This window comes from Colius striatus, chromosome Z (assembly GCF_028858725.1).
Source record: "Colius striatus isolate bColStr4 chromosome Z, bColStr4.1.hap1, whole genome shotgun sequence".
NCBI classification, from domain to species: Eukaryota; Metazoa; Chordata; class Aves; order Coliiformes; family Coliidae; genus Colius; species Colius striatus.
The window spans coordinates 50,000,083-50,023,937 of NC_084790.1; the positions used below are offsets into that span (position 1 = coordinate 50,000,083).

A 23,855-nucleotide genomic window follows, 5' to 3' on the forward strand; every position below is an offset into this window, starting at 1 on the left:
TCCTGTTCTATATTATTGTAATATTCTTAATTCTATAATTTAAACTTCAGTATAAAATCACCTGAAACGGAACTTGAATTTTTTTTCCTGTTTTGGTTAATTTTCAATCAGAGCAGTGAGCTGACGTTACTTTATGGGCAGCTGTGAAACTGCTAGTGCAATGGAAAAGGTGGCACAGAACAGCACAGTCAATGTACTGGCTCTTGTTGTCTTTAGACACTGTCCCAGAAATACACAGAGCCAGTGGTATATTTAGGTCATCTGCCTTTCACTGCTTTGGTTTATATTTTATGAGATTGAGCTGCACAAAAGGCACTTCTATGGTAAATGAAACCTGGTTTTATACCTGTTATAAACCAACAGCAACATCTTGTGCTCTGTAGCTAGTCCTAGAAAATGCTGGTGATAATTCATTTTAAGACATCATCAATGTAAGCGAAAAATAGTACACTTAATTAAAAGCAATGAGTGCCTCGTTTATCCTGCTGTCATCCTGACAACCTGCAGACACCTTTTTCACTCCTCAAAATATCTAAGGGACCTGCCAAGTGAAACAATGATAGGATTTATTGCTCTTATTCCATCTATTTCTCCATGTATGGTAATACATGTTGCAATTTATCTTGTGATTTAACATATTTAATGATAATCATTAATGATAATAGTGAATGTCAGGATCATAAGAAGCAACTGGTAGAGAAAGAGCCAGCTGTAACTTTTTGAGGCTAGTCTCATGTCTTCTCCAGCACCAGTACTAGGTCAGTAAAATGAACATCTATTTTAAATGCAGAGCAAGTTTACATTTACTCTTATGTTTAACAGATCTCATTTTCAAAGATCATGAGCTTATCTGGAAATTGGAGCCATTAGAGTAGCTCTGAATTTACATCACAAAGTAGTTTTCACTCATATTGTACGTAAGAATTGAAACCAAACAGAAGTGTGTTCTTGGCTGTAACTCAGTTTGCTACTTCCTCCTCTGATTTATGACACAACAGCAAAATCAGAGAAGCTCTACACAGTTGCATTCAGGCACTGCAGAGCAACCTAGAGCTAAACTTCACCCTTGCTCCCTGGATACACCACATGTAAGAGTCATTAATCTTGAAGACAGCAGCAAGTCCCAGTGTTTTATACATTGCAAAACACTTGTCCCAAATGCATCTTGGGAATGACGTGCTCTAGAGCAATGTGCAGCCTGCAATGACCTAATCTGAAGCTGCTGAATGCCATCTTTCCTCTTTACTGACTGCAAGAAAAGACCAATTGAATCACAGACATAACAATTCCTGATTACAGAAATACTGTAGCACGCAGTAGAGCAAAACCAAAATGTACAAGATGCTAATCTATACCTAATCACTGATTTATATGTTGAATTCAATGTCAACAAAATCGTCCCTCTCAACACAGCATTTCACCTGCTCCACAATATTAATAAATTAAAAGGATATTATAAACATGGCCTTGATGCATAGGAGACAAAAGAACATTTTTATCATAGTTTTTCTGAAAATAAATACAGAAGTAAAACTGTAAACCTTATACTGAATTTTATAGACGTGTATTATTTGATAAACAGTGGGTATTGTCAAAGACAAAGATCGTCCTCTACAGTGGCTAGGTTACTAGATAGAAGACTAAAGAGGAAGATGTGCTTACCTTTCCAAAATGAAGATTGAAAGGGAACATGAGAGCCCTCTACAAATCCTGGATCACAAGGGTGAAGTTTCTAACTAGCAAACTAATAAATTTGTGAAACATCTTTCTAAGAGACTGCTGTGAAGGATGAAAGCCTAACCATGTATAAGGATTTTATGGCATGGTTAGGACTAACAATTCTTTGTAACATTTTTTGTTACTCATTCAGTAGAAATCAGAGGAAACAGATTCATGGCAGTTTCACAAATTGTCAAAAGTCACATTTGCATAAACTTAAGTCTTTTGATAAATCAAGGGGAGGAAATGCAAGAATATCCTCAAAATTAGAGACAGAAGAGAAACACAGAATTTATTGGAATTGATAGATTTGACATATTCTTCTTAAAAATCATAACTATAATCTTACAGTATCTCTTACATCTGTTTTATCACACAAGCTTTTCTCAGAACTCAGCTTTCTAGCCTCAATTGTTTGTCGTTTAAATTTGAAAAATTTCTGGTAGCTAAGGCGTGTGATTGCTTAAAATTGCCACGCTGTGGCGCTGTTGCCGCACTTATTGAAATAGTAAGTTAATTCTGCAGGACTTCTATTGACCGTTGCTTTGTCGAGTATTTCCGAAATCTAAGCTGTATCAAAAATTGATTTGAGCTCATATAGTTTAGTGGCATTTGTTAGAATAATGATAAAATATCATTAGAAAAATGATGAAATTAAAAAAAAAATAGGTAGGTTAAATATCTAGAGAAGCTCGGTTAGACGTTTTTACAAGACTGAGTTGAATAAAAAGTTTCTAACAAAAGCAGAAATAACACTTTCAGAATTATTCTGTAATTCCATTAACGTGATATTCCAGCAGCACAAAGCAAAATGGTTATCTATCTTGTGGTCAGATTATTATCACATAGGAAAGGCAGTGATATTTTTAACTTAGTAGTCAGATACTCTACAAACCCACTGGCTCAGCAAGTCAGTTACTGGTAATTTCTATATAAGGAGTCTGGAGACAAAATAACTGAAGTGTGGCAGGACACGACGGGAGTATTTTAACAAAGGTGACTGTAGAAGACTATAACTCTCAAATGCATCTGCCTGATTCTCTAAGTTTTAGTCCCTGGGAGCAATGATGATCAACAGTTCATTGAAAGAAGACAGATACATTTTACAAATATCATGAACTCAGATTTGGTCTGCTGACACTTAAAACTGTGACTTAAAGGAACGCTGCATTTTCAATAGACATACTTCCTCTATCCCAGTGAAAGCGGTTGTCAACCACTGACACACATCACTTCCCCATGCCTGCATTTATCTTCATCTGGAGACCTGAGATTTTCAAGTCTTTTATCACATTGGGAACATTATCTGCCATTCACACAAGTCCTAGGACAGTTGCAAGCAAGATCAACCTCACTTTGAAAAGAATTTGCTCTCTAATGCCGTCAGACAAAACTCTATCCAGTCCATGGCACTGTAGCCCAGGTGAGGTCTACATCTGTAGTGCCTCTGAATGGCAATATCAATAATCCAATTTTTAAATGTTTCTAATACCTGCTGGAATACTGCCTAGTTTTACTTTTTATTGAGGAGAAAGTTAATATATTTCCATACTTCAGACAATAATACCTGTCCTGGTTTAGGCCCATCAGGGAATAAAAGACCACAATTAGCCTCAAGTACTGAAGACCTGCGGATTGCCAAAGGGCAGAGAGAGCTTAATTGCCGCTTAAGGTTCAGGACAAAACAGACCAGGCTACTCGGCTTGGGGAAGAAAACAGAAAATAATTTAATGCAATACCAACTAAGACATAACCATAAAACCCCAAAACATAACCCAAATAAAACAAAACATAGTGATACAACCATGAAGAGTCTCACTCAGCCCTTTAAGACCATCTTCTCCTCACTCCTCCCCTCTTTCCAGGCTCAGAGTCCTGATCCTGGTGTTTTTACCTCCTCCCTCCCTGAACAGCCCAGGGGGACAGGGAGTGGGTGTTTCAGTCAGTTAGTTTCTGCCGTTTGTCTCTCCTCAGGGCAGGTGGGCTCTGCACCAGTCCTCCCTGCAAGTCCATGGGGTACCTCACACACACGGCAGCCCTGCACGGGCTGCTCTGACGTGCATTTATCCCAAAGGCTGCAGCTCCTCTCTGCCTCTCGTGTGGGGCTGCTCTGCGGCGTGCAGGCTCTCCAGCACGGCCTGGGCCATGGCCGCCTCCTCACAGTCTCACCTGTCCGGGTGCACTCACTCGGAGTTGCTGTTGGCTCTCAGTCCTGCCATGGCCCTGCATGGGTTGCAGGGGCACAGTCTGCATTCTCACCACGGCTTGCAGAGGGGTCTTTGATCTGGTGCTCCTCCTTCCTTCCTCTTTCTCTGACTGTGGGGTCCATGTGGTCGCCTCCATCTTGTATCACTCTTACATCTCCTGCCAGTACTTCAAATTCCCACCCCTAAATAGTGATCACAGAGGCGCCAGATTGGCCCAGCCAGGTTGGAAGTGGGTCTGAACTCAGGAGCTGGGGGAGAATCCAAGAGCTCTTTACGGGGTCTGTGCTGCAACCCCCTCCCCCCATTACCAAGTAAAAACAGCTCCTTGCTAAACCATGACAATATCGTAGGATATGTGCCCAAAATTGGAGGTTTAGTAATGATACGTCAGCCTTTCACTTAACCATACCTTTGTCCACTAGATTCTAATGTATCTGTGGCAGGTCTGATAGAAAAACCATTAAAAGTAGTTTGAAATCAGGATACCTGGTAATGCTGGAGGAAAAAAAGACAAGGTAAGCTTATAGGTCATTGTATGTGTGGACTGCAACATTCTATCTGAAATCTGACTTTCATTTGACTCTAAAGTAAAGATACTGTACTGTTACGGCAGCCAATACGAGCAAGAAATGAATATTTAAAATGGCAAAAGAGGTGTACAAATGTACTCATATAAGAGAATTAAAGCAGCTGCTCCCAGTAAGAGAACTGCAGGAACCCAACAGCCTGGTCATGTCATCTGTCTGATCAGGTGGCAAAGGATGTTTAATTAGTGGTCTATTTATGAATAGGAGATGAGGATCTTACTTGCCTTCTTAGCTAAACATGAACACCTATAAGGACTTGAAACAGGTTGTTGTCAGTACTGAGCCTAATGAGAACAGCATGTCTGTATCCTGACTTGAACAAAGGAAGCTGTACTCACATGTCAAGATACCGGACCAGCTAGAGAGACATGACTTAAGGCAAAATGACTCACTAACAGTTCACATTTTATGAAGCCTTACTGCGCATAAGAGAAGCTTTACAGAACCAGAGAGAGAGGACTCACAAATGAATCTGACCATTATGCGTTTTCTACATAATCACCCCATCTTCTCCCCTTCAGTGGACTATTCCAAAGGTGCAGTAGTTCTAACAAGCAGTGGCAAAACAGTAGAAGAGTTTATACAAGAGGGAGCTTATGGCATTTTAAAAATTGGTTTTGCCTCTTCTCCAATCACTATATGACTGAGAAAGGTATAATAACAAGATGATTCCTCTGCACTTCACAGAGGTGGGCAAATCACTTTTTTACTAGTAGTAAGTAACCCTGAAACAATTTTTGAAGATCATCCATATATACAAAAATAAAATGAAAAAGAAAAAAAAAATCTTGGGTAAGTGCACTTTCCAATTAACATTCTACTTTGAAGAGCACCAGCTGTCAGGAGATGGATTCTTTTTTGAGTTATCAGTCCTACATAGAGATATACATGTTTGTTTTTAAATTGTCTCCAACCCTCACTCTCCTTAACATCATCCAATTACACAGTGAGTTTTTGGCAATCTGAAGTGTTTTATTGTACTTCTCTGTGTATTTATATCACAGAATCATAGAAAAAATAGGAACAGCTTACTGTTTAGCAGTAATACTTGCATTGGTTAAACCTTAACTCTGTGCTGGAAGATCTCAGTAACACTGAAGAAGCACGAAAATAAAAGAAAAAACACACACAATCACAGAATCTTAAGGTTTGGAAGGGACCTCGAAAGATCATCTAGTCCAACTAAAATATACAGAGTTTGAGAGAAGATTTTACTGTTCAAATGCATAATGAAAGGCATCAACATGAAATGTTGACTCATCATCCCATAAAGGGAGAGGAAAAGGACAAATATCAAATTTGTAGAGAACTCCCTACATGTTTTTTAGAGATACTTGTGGTTCATTCCTATGAGAAATGGGGTTCTCCCAAGAACCTGCTTGGCCCTGGAGAAGTGCCCAGATGATGTGGGACCATCACACAGAGCATTGTGAGCTTGTCCGAGATTCATCCCCTGATTCCAACTACTCATTGCTACTTCATGAAAATATGAGCTAAGAGCAAAGTGTTCCGCTTTCAAGAAAAGACCAAACAATGTCACTGCTAAGGAGAGAAGACAACCTTTCAGTCCTTTACTTCTCTTTTTATAACTTTAGCCATTTAGAACTTTCCATTCTCAAACTAGGGTGAAATAATAGAAATGCACTTTGCTAAGATATCATGATGATGTATATGTCTCTACCTGGCCATCATCATGCAGGATCTAATTTGGCAGTTTAACAGTTCTGAATACAAATGCAATGCAACCATCCTATAAAGCTGAAAACAGTAAATCTCAAAGCAACTCATCACAGAATTGCAATATCTCAAATTGTATTCCGATGAAGAGTTTTGTCTCCATCCTGACTCATGTTGCCTGACTTCAGACACCTATTACCAGGAATCAAGCCTGAATATCTTCTACATGCCTTTGTTATTAATGCAAATTTTGTTATACTCCTTGGGAAATGGCTGTATCCTCTCTCATTACAGTCCCTGGACAATGAGGATAGTTTTTGAAAATTTTCTAGGGCAAACCTGTAGTTTTCTGCTTGGATCTCAAAGCAGAGTTTATAAAATATTCTACTTGTGGACCCCTAAAATAGACTTCTTCCTCTCTATCCCATCATTTCTAAAATACAAATCAATAAAAAAACTCCTTAAAACTTATGTTAACTGTGTATTTCTGGTTTTTACAATGAAAAACACCATGTCACAACTGAAGTTATGTAAATATACATATTCCAGGCTAGAGTGTTCTGCATTTCTCTCATGTGTACTCATGACTCTTATTCAGAGAAAACTGCCCAAGACTACCAGAAATTAGTGTAGATAAACACAGTTCAAATTCTGTGCAGCGTTCAGATGCAAAAACTTGGGGGGAAAAAAAAAAAGTGATGTGTAAACACTGTTTCCTTATAAATAGCTGCTTTGTCCCATTTCTGCATCTAAGTTGGATTTTCTTCTTTCAGTTAAATATCTGATGTAGATCTACATCTACTTCATAAGTAGAGATGTTAGGACTCATGGTACCTTCCCCAGTCCTATGTCAACCAATGCTTGCTGTAAGTGCTTAGATGTAAGATTCTTTTATGCATATATCCACAATCTTCCCATTGTCTTTGTAATGCTACGGAGTCAGAAAAAAATCAAAAGTGGTGCTGGGATGCAATAGGTCAGCCATTTATGAGCTTCCTGTATTTAATGACCACTGGACATTTTTCAAATGGATGTGTAGAGTCCTACATGGTTAACTAGGGCCAATGGACGAAAGAATTGTTTGTCTTAATAATTTTATATGGGCATATAGCCTATATATGAATTTTAGGAAACCCCTACTGCTGAAAACCACAGAAGTAACTGTCAGCATCTGGAAAGAAAACTAAATCAAAGAATGATCTAAAATTTTTCTTAGCTTAACATTAAAATAATAAAAAAAAAATTAATACAAGCAAGACCTATTCAATAATTATACTGAGTTTACATTATAGTTCAAAGCCAAAATGGGACTGAAAAACTGGAAAGAAAATATTCTAATTACCCAAATATTAAAAAAACCCAAACCACAAACAACCCAGAATAGGACATCAAGGGTTAATATTTAGCTGATACTATCGAAAATCTCATTACAAGCACGGAGGCACATAATTGATTTGACTGTTTAGCTGACTGAGTCAGTGGCCTTGGAGATTTATGTACTCATGCAATTCTGGGAAGCCCTCACTTGGGTATGGCTCTGTGATGCTGTTCAGTGAAGGCAGTGCATTAACTGCAAAACAAAGAGGTAAAATCTTTTGTCCACAACTCTGACAACATTGCAATTTACAGGCTCATCAGTCTAAGAAGAAAATGCCATGTCATGCTTTCCAGAGATGTCGGATCACACATATGCAACTAATGTACAAAAAAACCCGGTGTGGGATAGTGCATGTTAAAGATGCTGCTGTCAGAGCTGAAAATATCACAGTCAATGTCGACATTGAGCCTATGCAATGAAATGTCACTAAAATGTGCTTCAATTTTTTTTTTTTTTGCTTTGTCTTAGTTTTGATTTCTTGTTAAGATTTCTGTCTCTGGTCTCCTACGTGTACTTACTGGTTTCCATTATTTCACTACATGCAATTAAGAACTGTGCAGTAGTCATCATGAACCAGGTCTGAAAGAAAATATCTATCTGCAACAACATCTAATTATATTGATGTCCTATGAGGCAAAACACAGATACAATGACGTTTATTTTTGCGCAGTGGCCTATCCACAGCTCATAAATTGCATTATATTGGTGTGACAAGTTGCAGTGGACTACTAACAGCAGCCATTAAATCTGGAAAATAATTGAAAAACATAAGTGCTCCTGTCCTAGTCCAGGACTTCCAGTGATTTATGTGCATGTGGACTAAGGATATTTAAATGATGGGCTCACGTTGAAGAAGAAAATAGAGGCAATTAATCAAAAAAGACAATCAGAAAAAGGCACAATAAAACACTGCATGTTATGAAAACAAAATGGAGCCTTCTTATCTAGCCTAACTTACAAACAAAACAATTCCTGAACTACTGGAACATTTTCTGAAAAATACAGAGAGGACATGTCTTCTACCAGTGAGAGGTAGTTTAGCTTTTGCACATTGCTACAGATAGAACACTCATGCAATTAAAGATTGTTTTTTTAAAATGGATTGCATTTTGTTTGTTTGAAAGTTGTTGCAAGAAAAATATTTCTTTACAAGCACTTCAGTGCTGTGATTTTTATATCATTTCCTCTTTTGCTATTTAATTTATGTCTTGTATTGTTTTATTTTTAAAAAAATTTCAACAAGAATTTAAAATTTTAACTAGACCAGATGTGCATTCTAAGAATTATCTTCTAACCTAACAGCAGTCAAACAAATTTGGTCCAAAGAATGCATGGAGGTTTTGTGTATACATAGTGAGCCATAGGTTGGAAGTCTTGAATTCAAACTTTGGTCAAACACTTCCAACACAAATATTACTTGCGCTCTTGAATCAAGTACTAATGATCTTCAGTTACAACCTATCACAGCTATCCAAGTGGTGCTGGGGTGAGATGGATTTTGCATATGGAGAGGTAGTTGCAAAGGAAACTGTATCAAAAGGAAAAAAGGCAAATGCCACATATTAAATAAATAGAGTATTGTATTATATTTTTCCTTTTATAGAGTTTCATGACTTCCTTATAGATTCTGGAATATCCAGATATCATGGAGGAATTAGATGCTTATATCTGACTGAAATATGGAAGGTTCTTGTGGGAAAATAAAATAATCTAAAGCTTCACCTCGACCTCTTTAGCTTTGATTCCTCACTTTTTCACTATAAAGCAAGGCTACCCCTCCAGAAACAACTAGGTGGGGGGCCAAAACTTTCAATGCCCCCAAAGAAATAGCCTCTATACTAGAAAGAAAAAAAAGATAATACAGACTCAAATAGTAAGAGAAGAACACAGAGTAGCAGAAAGCAGTGTCACAGCTGAGGAGACACAGAACTGAAACCTCATCCCAGAGCCCTCACTGCCAAATATTGCTGTTTGCTCATTTTATACTGTTTTCTGCTGGCATCTCTGGAAAGTATGAAAACACAGCTGTGTTGGAAATATGAAGTATACAAACACTATAGGGGAAGCAGAGCAGTTTTTTTTCCTGTATATTTGTACAGGTCCCTCCCCTACAAATATAAGCAGAAAGAGTATAGATGCTATATTCAGTTATCCAAATACACATGGATAATTCAATACACCTTGGTGGAATTACTTTCACTGAAGTAGGCATGATTTTTGAAAGTAACACTTAATATTTTTATTTGAAGAAAAATATAAAAAAACTTCCTGAAAAAGAAATTGAATGCAATTAGTTACTTAAATTTTGGTATTTTAAGCTAAATTTTAATTTTAAAGGCAATTGTATTGCAAATCAAAAAGATTATATTCCAGTTGTATATCCAATCCACAGGCAGAATATATTATTGAAGTGAAAACAAACCATTTGCAAAAGGAAAATCACTAACTCCTTCAGAGAAGCCAGTTTTATAAGACAAACAATACAGAATAGTATTTGGTTGACAAATTTGTATTGTTTTACTGTGATCCAAACAAAGTTCACGTATTTAAGTATTTGAATAACCACACAGTAACATCAGTGACCTGTTCTTTTGCCTGTCTCTACAAATCACCTTAATTTTTAGTCTGTTACAGAACAATTACAAAACCAAAAGTTTTAGTCTCCTTTTAACATTAAAAATTTGAACAAAAAAGAAATCTCATTAGATTAGTATTTTATTTGTTCCTGGCAGTGAAAAGCCAGGCTTACATCTGACACTGCACATATTTCTGATGCTCTCTGGCCAGACTTTTAAGGCAGTTTCATTAACTCTGATGTAATTTTTCTTAATTTATACTCAAGGCCAATTCATTTTGTGAAACTGAGTTTTCGTCAAAACTAAGGCTGAGGAGTTGCTGTTAGTTGGTTGAGGCTTTTTGGCCAGAAGATTGACTTACTATGGTTTCTGTGGAAAATCATGTTTATGGCATTAGACAGTGAAGTTTATGGCAACAGTCTGTTCATCCGTCTGTCAGTTCCCTCTGCCAGCATCATTTGAAGCCACTGACATACTTGAATCAAATCTGACAGGAAGAAGCAGTCTTAAAGATAATGACATTCCCCAAAGTGATGTGAAAAGTACTGCCCAGGCAGAGGTAAGAGACCCCATCAGAGGACAGAGGAAAAGAGAGAAGTCACTGGTCCCTCAGAGTTGAGGTAGCCAGACTGGGGGCTGGGACCACACCATGGCCACACCATAGATCAGTGCTGGCACTGCTCTGAACCAAGCCAAAACACGTTGCTTCCTTCCTGACAGCAACTAGACAGGAGCAACTCTGCAACACAGCAGGGATCATGGTGAGGATGTGAGAAGTTGAGTGTTTATTACTGCACAGTGCTGGAGACAAGACAGGGAAACTGTAGAGACTACAGCAGAAAGGAATCTGGAAAAAGCAAGAAGAAACTTAATAAGGGATATGGGGGAAGACACGAGAGAAAGCTGTTAGCCAGCATCACAAGGATGTTGACAGAAACCCCTAGGAAACTGGTTCTCATAACTTCTCACACAACAGTTTACCAGTTTTCTACTGAATCTTGTAATGAACAAATTTTCTCTTTCACAGCCAACTTAAAGAGCCCAGGAGAAAATTATATTCGAAGCTCAGTAATGAGCATCTGCAGTGCTCATTAAGTAAATGTGCTAAAAGCTACTTAAGCTCCTAATGCTTGAAAATATAAACATTTAAATGACCATATCAAACTCTGCATTAGGGCACAGCAAACAGCAAACTGATAAAGCACTTTGTTTTGCTTTCCTAGCTGGATTTGCATAAACAGCTATTCTAAATTTTGCTGTGTTCTGTCATTCTTGTTTTTCCTAAAGATGAAGATTTTTTAAAAGTATATACATTTAGTATAATCAAATTTCATAGGATCATTTAAAATAAAGAATTCATTAAGAGTCAATAACTCAAGCTAATATTAAAACTGTCTTGTACCCACTTTAATTAGCTCAGATTTAAAAAGTATAGATATAGGTTCAGTCTGCAGAAAACCAAATTAATGGAAGTGCACTAAGTATGGGAAGTGTGGGGAGGAAAGCACATTGGGATCATTTTGCCTCTTCGTAGAATGCAAAACAGGTCAACATATGTTGCATTATGTAGTAGATGTCTTTATGTCTGATTTATTCCATTTGTTCAGCATGACACAGTCTCACAGCAAATGCAGACTCAACAGAGCTCCAGCTTCTGTTTTCAAATCCCAAATCGTATCTTTCATTGGATATGGTATCCATAGATTCATGGATTCTGAAGACAGAAGATGGATCAGATGGCAATTGTATGGAGAAGACAAAACAGAAGAGCTGCTCTTGATTGTAAAATTTTGATGAAATGTTTCCTCCAAGTTAAAAAAAAAAAAGAATAATATAGTGACTTAAAATTCTGAAGATTTATTAGTGCATTCACGGGCCTTTTACAACTGAGAAAAGACAAATGCAGCTCCTCCTCAGGCCATCTTCTTTGGCATCTCTCTTTGTTCTGGATGACTAATAAAATTCAGAGATCTGCAGAGAACAGAAGCTACCATGTAATAGAAAATGGAGCCTTGGGCTCAGCTTCTTCCAAAACAGCTGCTGCCACAGCTTGGACGTGTTCTGAACTACCATAAAAAGGCAGATTATTAGAGAAAGGTTTGAGAAAACTAAGAAAAATAATGTTTTTTTAATTGTGATTCTGGAACTTTCAAGGTTAGAGAAGAATCAGCTTTTTAACTTCTCTTTCTACCAGCGCAGGGTTATTCAGCAGATAAATTGTCTTTCTCTTTGAGCTACATTTAGAATTGTTTTGATAGACAGGCATTTTCCTACCTATGCTGCTTAAGTCCAATGCTGTTTTGTTTTTGTTTTGTTTTTTTTTTTAAATTTAATTTCTAAAGTTCTCTTCTCTTTTTGTCTTTATTTTCTTAATTTTCTCTTTTCTAGGCTATCCTAGCGTCCTCTGGAGTTAACAATCTGTTTCATAGTTCCGTGAAAACGGGGATGAATGGGACCTTGAGGGATAATGAAGTGCACCCACTTGCTCTGAATCAGAATCAACAACAGCCCCTATAATATTCTCAAAATATGTTCTTAAAGACTTACAGTCTAGCACTTTTATTCAGATGCTTAACTAACAAACCATTAGAAAGTCTTTTGCATTTTCTATATGACCTCCTCTTGACAGAAATTTCAGCTCATTACTTTTTGTCTTATCACCAGTAAGCACTTTATTCCTTTTCCCTTTACAGATAATCATGCTTTTCTCTTATTTGCCTTCTACAAAATTACAGAAGACATCACTGATGCATCTCTTGCATGTCTAAATCATCAATGGCACCTTATTTCAGCATATTCCAACTTCAAATAAAGAAACCAAACAGCCATCACATAACTTTTTCCTATTTCCAACTCACATTAATCAGGTATTGACATACAAAGAATTCCAGTAAATAATCTCTTTAGATATGGCTACTGAGTATACTTTCTTTCTCTGTTTTGAGCACAGTCACCACAGTGATGCAGCACCGTGAAATCATTCAAGCGTGGCTCCTTTTATTATAAATCATGTAAGTGTACCCTGGCCTTTCAATTGGATGGTTACACTGCATCAGAAATAGTCAAATTCCTCTCTGGGGACAACGGAAAAGGAAGAGTGGAAAAAAGAACTTGGCGATCCATTCCATAAGATTAAATCATGATTTATAGCACATCCATAAGCTGCTGGGCACCCTGCTGCTAAGGAAATGCTGGAAGCAGTTGATGAAACATCCATGAGTGAAATCAAGCTGTCCCTCTGATGCTCAGATGCTCTAATACACATTTCAGAATTTAAAAGCATTCCAAGAAATATCTGAAAAGCAGTGCTATCTGTAAAAGTAACAGTCACTTATTTACAGCATCACTACCAACTTTGGCACTTTAAAGTTTGTAGATTTGAGCAGACAAATTGTGTCTAAAGATGCTTTACAGATATTCACCTGTGCAAGCTCAACAAAGTAATTAATATTGGGAGTATTTTTATAGACAAGTAATAATGAGGTTAAGACTCTACTTTTTCAAAGTAGCTAAGAACTTTTTATACTCATCCAATTATCATCCTGAACTAGACCTTCATTTTAGTAATCAAGCCACTTGTTTACCTTTTAATTTCTACAAAAAAACCCAACCCTGCTGAGAAGCAGAAAATGCTCCACTTCACCCTTAAATTGTCTAAAACACACACCATGTTACACTTATATACTTGGGGACAACTGTCTCATGGTTTTCATCTTGAAATAATCATCACCATAAAAGAATGCAACCTTTTGATTCCATTTTGCTAATGCAAATTCCTCATAGAGGCCACTATGCAAGCCACTTACTTCAATAAAAAAACAGATTTGTCTACTCTAATCACAATTACACTCAGTTAAAAATAGAAGACATAATAAAAGGCTATGAATAGACTCCACAACTTACATAAAGTAGAATTAAGAGTGGGAAATTGGTCTCTAGCAGTAGGTTTGGTGAACTCAGTGTGGTCCTAAACTATTTAGGATAGGCTGTGATTTGCTGTGCCCTTAAAAGCTTCAAGTGATGGAGGTGCTGTAAATGCATTTGGCAGTTTATATTAGTACTTTATTATCTTATTATCTTAAATACTTATCTGTATTTAAAACTTAACTTCTTTCCTATCTAAACTAGACTCCGGGTTCTGCCATTTAAATTCATTTAAATACACTGGCAAAGAGAAATGCAAAAGGTGAAGATCTTCAGAGAAGACTAGGAGCAAATTCACTCAACAAATCAGGAAACGAATACAGAAATTCCAGTAGCCAACATAACTGTTTTAAAACCAGAAGTTCCATTAATCTTTTAAATACAATGTTTTACAAGTCACATGTCAGTCCATTGTTTGGACACTCCTGTATCTGCATTTTTAAATTCTGTGTTACTGTACACAAAAAAATACCCCAACCAAAAGTTAAATGTACAGAGAAAAAATTACTTTCTTTAGTTTAGTAAAATTCTAATGACTGGAGCAGAAAAATAATTCATAACTTGTCCTCTCTCAGCTACAGGACAAAGTACCAGTTGTTTCCTGATGTAACAGAAAAATACATTTAAGTAAAGAACAAGTTACTACTTCTGAAATGAATAGTTGAGAAGATCTGTTAATCTCCAATGTGATTGCAGTGGTCTGAATAAAATGTTTACACTAAAGATTTAAATTTGTTCTTTGCATTGAGTGTTTTACAAAGTAGTATGTTTTCTGTTTCTTTGACATGGTTATCTCCTATCTCCCTTGCTAAATACCAGAAGTGGACAGTCAGAGTGTGGAGAGAGGTGCAGATTTCAAATGCAGCTTATGCTGCAGCAGCCTAGACACCTGTGTCATCCTGTTCTCTGCCTTGCAACCTAACTTTTTTTCATCCACGTACAGGCCCCTTCTTGTTTAGGAAAGAGATTCACAAAGTAAGGAGGTCAACAGTCATCTATCACTAAGCAAAATACTGTAGGGAATGTTTAGAATTTTGAAAGGTTGTTTGTAGTTTATGAAGTAAAAAATGACTTATATACTTCACATATGCAAAGCATAACACTATATGGAATACCAAAACTGATAGGTTAAATACACTGAAATCTTTATCCAGCTTCCCCTGACTTTCAGTTTGGAGATACAGTACAATGAAAATTGAAAATAGTTTTAAAGAGAATGCATGTGTATAGTGGGTTACTTGTTGTAACAATACTGTAATGCTTCATTATTTTAAACTGAAACGTAATTTCTCATGCTTAAGATCTTTTGTTATTTGAAAAATGAATACTTTAAAGAAAATTCTAATACACATTTGATGCATTTGTGAATCTTGGAACTAATCTACCTTCATATCTACCTACTACTAAATTTAAAGTTGCACTTGCATAATGATTTATAAATTGGAAATGATCCTTTCTATCTCACCTTCCTGATCTAGGTAGTAATATACCAATATCTTTCTACAAGCCTAATCTAGGATTTTGTTAATTGGCAGCAATTAGAAGCATTTCTCTGCACGTTTCTTCCAGCAGCTTCACCATGACCTGAACTCCTCTTTCAGAGACCCTGAACAGGTCTACACTGATTTTTAAACAAAATCCAATAGCTACTGATTTCAAAAAGCCCTGAGACTGAGATGCTTGTCTTCCAGATGATACTAGCCTTTCTGTACGTGGCCACTGGAGCACTACCTCACACTGATTCTTCTCTTAACAAGACAAGAATGACAAGGCAGTTGTAAACTTCCCTTAATTTTGTGTTTTAGAGCATCTCAGCTTTCAGACACTCCTGTGCTGCTTGAACAGAAACAAAACGTTACATACAGAGAATGTCGTCTTTGTTTTCTCACAGAAAGATAGAGGTAAACTGGTTCAACTGGTAAACCTGACAGCTTCACTGGCTGCCTTGGGCTAGACAATATATACCGATTGTGAATCTAGAACTTTTTAAAGCGGCTTATATAAGAGGTAGTACAAATTTAAGAAATACAATTGCAAACAAGAGAGGAAAAGAAATCTACTAAATTATTCTACTCTATTGGACTGGCATTTTTCTGTTCATTTATGAGTAATTCCACTATGCTTAAATGTTAGTTTATTGCTTTTCAGCAGGTGCAACTTCATTCACTCCCATTGAGTAATTTCTGAGTTTAGCTGGGAAAAATCAACTCTACTCCTCACGTGAGAAACAAGTAGTTCAGAAATCCCTATATGCTATATAAATGAAGCCTGGAAGCAGGTGGGCTGTTCTGTTTATAATTATGTTTTGTGTCCTGATCAGTGGAGAGGTGAATGATGAGAGAGACTGGATCCTTGCTTAATTCTGGCACAGTAATTCCATGGAAACCATGTGGAAACTGAAAGAAAATAACACTAAAAGAGCATCCTCACGAACACACATGATACAAATGGTTCAGAGATCTGCACTGGTATTGTCCTGACCTGGAGTGTTCCAAGGAGGGTACAGCAATGTCTTACCGTGCTCTCCCGAGTGCTGAGTCAGGATTTGCACTAGGAGACCATGGCATTGCCTGAGAGCTCAGCCCAACATCATGATAATGAAGCAGTTTGCCCCTGCTCCTCAGCTAGGGTGATTCCACATTTGTACTAGAACGTGGGTTTTAAACTGCACAATGTAATCAAAAAAGTTGATTCAAAGTTGACATTTTTAAGACCCCATCAAAACCCATAAATACATTATGTTTAATTTTGCAAAAATTATGCATAAACCGACTTCTTTTACTGTGAGAAAGGATAGTCTCTATTGTTTCTAGCTTGCTTTTTAGCTCTCCTTTTGGTTATTACAATTTTCATAGAATCATGGAATGGTAGGGGTTGGAAGGGACCTTTAGAGACCATCTAGTCCAACTCCCCTGCAGAACCAGGTCCACCTAGGTAAGGTAGCATAGGAACGTGTCCAGATGGGTCTTGAAGATCTCCAAGGCAGGAGACTCCACACCCTCCCTGGGCAGGTTTTTCGTTTACATGCTGCAAGAAGACTGATTTATAAAATGGTTAACACTGAAGAATACTCTATTTTAAAATTGTTTTTTACATTATTTCGTCTGAAGCGATTTCATAAATATCTTTTGCTGTAAGGACACATACACAAAAAAAAAATCAGTGAGGCATAGTACTTTTGCTGCTGATACTCTTCCACTGATAAAGAAAGGAGAAAATTTTTTCCGCTGGTACCACTGCTTCGGTAAAAGGAAATGTATTATTATTCATTAAGATATACTGCCATGAGATGTTTTAAAATTACCTCAGTAAACATTATTGAGTTATAAAATCTATAATGAAATTAGACAACCTATGTAAATCAGTCTGTCACACTGTTTGCATTTTCCACTGGAAGAGAAAGAAATTAAAAATCTATAGGAAAGCAAAAAGCACTTGGCATCCAGAGCAATTTACTAATTGGAAAAAACCTAAATTATCCACACTGTGCCTTGTCAGCAAAAATTCCTCTCTTTGATTCCAGCAAGTCAAAGTCAAAAAGCAAGGTTGAAGACATAGACGCAGGTTGTGTGAACTGGACTCTAAAATAAACTTAAATGCAACAGTCTAGATATTTGATTAGTCTGCACAATTATAATTTATTTCTGGATGTTAATGCCCTGCTAAATGTTCCAATCGATTTGGGCAAGCCTTATGAAGTTGTTCTCTCTCTCACAATCCAACTGCCTGGCCAAAGAAATCTGCTTTGGATGCCAGCTAACTCAGAGGACTGCTAAGCAGAAGTGCTTGCAGAGGCTGATTTTTAAGAACTCCTGAGCAGTCTCAGTAATCCTGGAGACCTGTGAGCACTAACTCTTCTAAAATCAGGCCCATGGTACTAAGAATTGGAGGGGTGGAGGTGAAGACACCAGGATCAGGGCTTTGAGACCTGGAAGAGGGGAGGCGTGGGGGGAGGATGGTCTTAAAAGGCTGGTTGTGATATTCCTCATTGTACTAGTGTGTGTTGCTTTCTGTTTATTATGTTTTGAAGTTTTTATGGTTTTGGTTGTTGGTGGATTAAATTAATTTGTTTTCTTCCCCCAGCTGAGTAGTCCTATCTGGGACTGTCTGGGACCATATGTGGCAACTGAGTCCTCCCTGTCCTTATAGGTTCCAAAGGCCCTTGGTACTTATAGCTGATCGTGGTTCTTTGTTCCCAGATGGGCCTAAACCATGACAAATATGTTGTTTTTTATGGCACAACCCATTTTCATTAGTTCCAACAAAGGGAAATATCTTTTCTTATAATTTTCTTATTGTGATAATAGGCCTGAAGTTTACTCTTTAAAGTATACTTCAAGACCTTACTTTCATACTAGAAGTGCTGCAAATCACACAGAGATATTTTTCTTACCATAATGAGGAATTATTGCCCACGCCATTGCAGAAGCGTAGATGCCACCAATCATCCAAAACATACAGAGCCAACTCAGGTGTTCTCCTCGTTTCTCCCGAGCAAGCACTTCCGAAAAATAGGAGAAAACTGTTGGCACAGCTCCACCAATCCTAAAAGGAGATACACAGCATGGATTGAGCAGGAAAGTAACAGCTGTCTACATTTTGAACAAGTCCATACCTGTAGTCATGGACAATTCAAACTAGCTTTTCTAGAGAAAGCAGTCTTTTTTTTCTCAAATTGCACAATGTATTGGGGAACTTTTCAGGTACAACAATGAAGTACTGAATTGAATTGTTATAATTGTTGGTTATGCCAGTGGTCAACTCTTAGCCTTACAGTGACTGTTTCCCTTAGTTGAGCCTCCTAGCTCTTCCATTGTCTGCCAGTTCAATGAAAGTTTATACCTCCATGAATTCTTGTTAGATCAACAGCTAACAAGGACTGTATCACACTTCTTCTCATTAGTGAAAACACTAAAAGCTTTCACTAGAGAACTGTTGTGTCACACACAATGGGAAACATTGACCTTGGAGATCTTCCTGGAAGCCCCAGGGTGAGGAAAGTTGAAGGGGCATGGCCAGAGGTGGCAGCTCATTTTGCTGTGAGGGGGAAGCCCCACTGTCTGTGATGGACACAGGGCACTCCAGTTCCCACAGTATAAGCAGGCTACAGCCCATCCTCCAGAGATGAGGTACAGCTTTGAATTGCACTCCCACAACATTGCCGAAATACAGTACTCATGGATCTAATTAGAGTTCTTTTTCTAATATTTCTAACATTGAAAATTCACTAGCAAGGACTAGAAACAAGGGCTTCCTCTTTCCTGCCTAAGTTGGAAAGTGCTGATGAGGAGTTATAGATGCCTACTTTCAAGAAAACCTAAATTAATAAACTGCTCATGGCATGTAGGACAGTATAATCCATGCAATAATTTCCTACCTAAATAGAAAAATTTTTGGCAAGTCAGTGCTTTTTCCTCTGATTACTTCTACTCATTTATAAAAGTAAAGTAAATAAAATTTTCCTGGTTTACTATCCAATGTGTTCTTCTGAATTTACAATTTTCTTCATTTCATATGTCTTCTCATGAAGTACAGAGACTTCTTTTTATTTTATAATGTAATTATTATGGTAGTAAATACAGCCTGAAACCATCTGTGCTATGTAGCACAATTAATAATAAATCACATTTAACACTTTCATAGTTTTCCTATTACAAAGTGCTTGAAAAAATTCTCTACAAAGAGTTCATTTCAGAAAACTACAGTTCTTATGAAATCCAAGACTCAACACATAATTTTCTTGATATCTCCCCTAAATCTCCCAGGCTGGAATTCCAATGAAGTGGAGATTGTGGAGAGTTTCCAATGGGTGGTGTAAGTCATGCATCTGGTCTTTCAAATAAATGTGGGATGATGTGGGATGAGTGTATGTTTCAAGTAGAAAGAATGTACCTTATCTTAGTGTCATAAAAAGCACAGAGATTCAGACCAAAGGCAACAAAAAAGGCATCTCCTACCTGTTAGCATGAACCAACGGTACCAATGTGGATGGGAGGCCAACCACAGAGTCACAGAATCTTAAGAGTTGGAAGGGATCTCAAAAGATCACTTAGTCCAATCCCCTGCCAGAGCAGGACCATTACATAGGATCTTGTCCAGGTGGGTTTTGAATATCTCCAGAGAAGGAGACTCCACAACCCATCTGGGCAGTCTGTTACAGTGCTCCCTCACTCTCATAGTGAAGAAATTCTTCCTTGTGTTTCTCTGGAATCTCTTTTGTTCCATCTTATACCCATTGCCCCTTGTCCTATCATTGGACATCAGTGAGCACAGCCTGGCTCCATCCTCCTGACACCCAGCCTTTATGTATTTGTAAACATTAATGAGGTCACCCCTCAGTCTCTTCCAAGCTGAAGAGCCCCAGCTCCCTCAGCCTTTCATCATAAGGCAGATGCTCCACTCCCTGACTGATGCTACTTTAGAGTTTAAAACTGATCCAGGTTGACTCACATACCATGTCCCAAGGTCCTCCTAGCTCACAGAAGCATCATGGTCTGCACTGACCATATGGCAACTTTTCTAACATATAGACCTTTTAGATATGTAAGAGCTGGGCCAGTAAAAAAAAATGTTTATTTAGGGAATGCAAATAAATAGTAAAAAAAATCTCATGTGACTAACTAGACTGAGTACATCAACAGGTTATGTAAAGCTTCTATTTCCAGATACTATGTTCATGTTGATTAAACAGTGAAAATAACTTGTCTGATGCCTGAAAAAGAAAAAAGGAGGATTTATTTTCCCCATACTGACAACAGGTGCTATATGGAGTTTTATGTCTATTTCATAGCAACTCTGTAATAAAGTGTGTTGTGCACTTTCTTGTACCTTAAATGTGTGAATGGAAAACTTATTTCTCTGTTGGTTAAATTCTTCTTTCTGGCCTCTCCTTAGTGTGGAGTGATACTGCCAGAAGCTTTTAGGACCTAAAAAGCTGTTCCTATATCACAATGTTATTACAATGACAAAAAGTTAATATGACAATCTTAGAGAGAGTAATCAATTGGAGGAGAGAGAAAGGAGATGGAGATGAAGTATCCTGCTGCAGAAGATTCTGCAGAAGACTACTCTTTAGCCCACATGCTGGACAATCTTGGAGTTGCAGTAGGAAACGGTATTTTTATATATATATATAAAATGGTATAAATATATATATAAATATATATGTAAATGGTATTTATAAATTATATGACTCATCCTCACTTACAGAAAATAATTTGATGTTAGGAATTACATTATTCTCCTTATACGTCTGCATGTGCAGAAAAAAAGATTGTGAAAACCATGCTGACTTGAGAAGAATGTTTATTCTAAAAGATGGGAAGGATCTTAAAATTCTTAAATACAAATTATTCAGCAAACTGAAGTTTTTACATCTTATCTTTACTCATGTGTGCTATTTCTTCAGTTATCATAGCCAAAACAGTGGACATAAACTTGTTATCTACAGATCACAGAGATGAGTCCATGCATTACTTCTGAAAGGGTCACAAAAAGTATCTGTGAGGTGCAAGTATACTGTGACTATGTACCAATTAACGATACAGGGGTTTTTATAACTTCACTGCAAAATCATGGAGTCTGAAGATATTTTAAAAAGATTAAGAAAATACTGCTTTAAATCTCTGGGTTCATGATCACAAGTGATAGCTGCCTCCAGAATAACAGATTCTGTAATGAGGCACAGTCTAATATCAGCAGGAGACAAAATTTTGTTGAGCTTGGCTGAACACTATAAAATAAACTCTCTCACTCTATAAGGATCAGTCTCTGCACTTAAAATAACAGGATGCATTCCTTCCACCTTGTCTTTTTTAATAAATATGTAGGAATATATGCAAGAACAATTAACAAACAGCAGGAGTCTTTTTCTACTGCACATATGGCTCCAGATGTGAAGAGAATGGCATATATTTCAGTCAACAGAATGATAAATGTCAGTAAAGATATTTTTCAGTTATTCTAATCTTCTGTAATAAACTCCACCGGAAACATGCAGAGCAAGAGTAGAATGTGTAATTTTTGTATTTTCTAAAAAAAATGTAATTTGGTGCATGGAAATACCTTTTTGATGCAAAAGATGAGCCAGTTTTGGAGTCTCATGGGTTACTTCTGTTTGGATAAAAAATTAATGACTGAACATGTTATTTGATGCCATTCTAGTTACAGATTTTACTCTTGCTACTAAATCTACTTTTTTTCAGGATTACATTCTTAATATCTTTCTAGTTACCTTTCAAGGTTTTGACTACTTGTATCTGCTTTTGCTCACATACAGACTCATACACATAGAGCTCCACCATCTGGTATCTATGGACTGCAGCTTCATTTAGTCTCTAGTGAAAGTCACCTCTTACATAGTTCAGAAGACAGGGTCAGAGGACAGACTGAAGCTGTCTTAGACCAAGAGAAAGTGGGGTGCAATCTGCTGGTATACTGCAACACATATAAGTCAATAAGGCCAGATGCAATCCACCTCAGAATGCTGAGGGAGCTGGTGGAATCATCATAGAATCATCATAGAATGGTAGGGATTGGAAGGGACCTTTAGAGATCATCTAGTCCAACCCCCCTGCAGAAGCAGGTTCACCTAGATCAGGTCACATAGGAACATGTCCAGGAGGGTCTTGAAGACCTCCAAGGGAAGAGACTCCACAACTCCTCTGGGCAGCCTGTGCCAGTGCTCTCCAAGTCACCCTCCATCACCTACCAGCAGTCCTGGCTCACCAGGGAGGTCCCAGAGGACATATGGATGGCAAATGTGACACTCATCTACAAGAAGGGTTGGAAGGAGGGTCCTGGGAACTACAGGTCTCAGCCTGACCTCAGTGCTTGGGAACATTACAGAACAGATGATCCTGAGTGCTATTCTGAAGCACCGACAGGATAACCAAGGATTCAGGCCCAGTCAATATGGCTTTATGAAGGGCAGGTCCTGTCTGACCAATCTGATCTATGATGACCTGTTTAGTGGATCAGGTAAAGGCTGTGGATGTGGTCTTCCTCGACTTCAGTAAGGCCTTCAACACAGTATCTCACATCCTCCTCGACAAACTGGCTGCCCATGGCTTGGATGGACCTACTCTGAGATAAGTGGAAAACTGGATGGATGGCTGGACCCCGAGAGTTCTGGGGAATGGAGTTAAATCCAGTTTGTGGCCTGTCACCAGTGGTGATCTCCAGTGCTTGGTGCTGAGGCCTGTTTCGTTTAACATCTTTGTTGATGATCTGGATAAGTGCACTGAGCACACCCTCGGTAAATTTGCTGATGACACCAAGCTGTGCAGGTGTGTAGACCTGCTTGAGGACAGGAAGGCTCTTCAGAGGGACCTGGACAGGCTGCAGCAATTAGCTGAGGACCATGGGATGAGGTTCAACATGGCCAAGTGCTGGATCCTGCACTTATGCCAAAAGCAACACCATGCAATGCTACAGGCTTGGGGCAGAGTGGCTGGAAAGCTGCCCTGCAGAAAAGGACCTGGTGGTGTTAATTGACAGCTGGCTGAACATGAGCCAGCAGTGTGCTCAAGTGGCCAAGAAGGCCAATGACATCCTAGCCTCTAACAAAAACAGAGTAATCAGCAGGACCAAGGAGGTGATTGTCCCCTTGTACTCAACACTGGTGAGGCCATACCTCAAATACTTGTCCAGCTCTGGGCCCTTCATTCAAGAAGGACATGGAGGTACTAGAGCGTGTCTAGTGATGAGCAACAAAGCTGGTGAAAGGTCTGAAAAGCAGGTCTTACGAGGAGTGGCTGAGGGAGCTGCGGATGTTTAGCCCAGAGAA

The 23,855-nt window shown here is 38.0% G+C and overlaps 1 protein-coding gene across 1 annotated transcript in view; it reads right to left on the minus strand.

Moving 5' to 3' along the window:
- The window catches only part of SV2C (synaptic vesicle glycoprotein 2C), an 80,049-nt gene that overhangs the window by 25,382 nt on the left and 30,812 nt on the right, over window positions 1–23,855 (minus strand). The window contains exon 3 of the mRNA XM_010205288.2: window positions 18,462–18,613. Within this exon, the coding sequence (XP_010203590.2) occupies window positions 18,462–18,613 (152 nt within the window). The remainder of the gene's footprint in view (window positions 1–18,461; window positions 18,614–23,855) is intronic.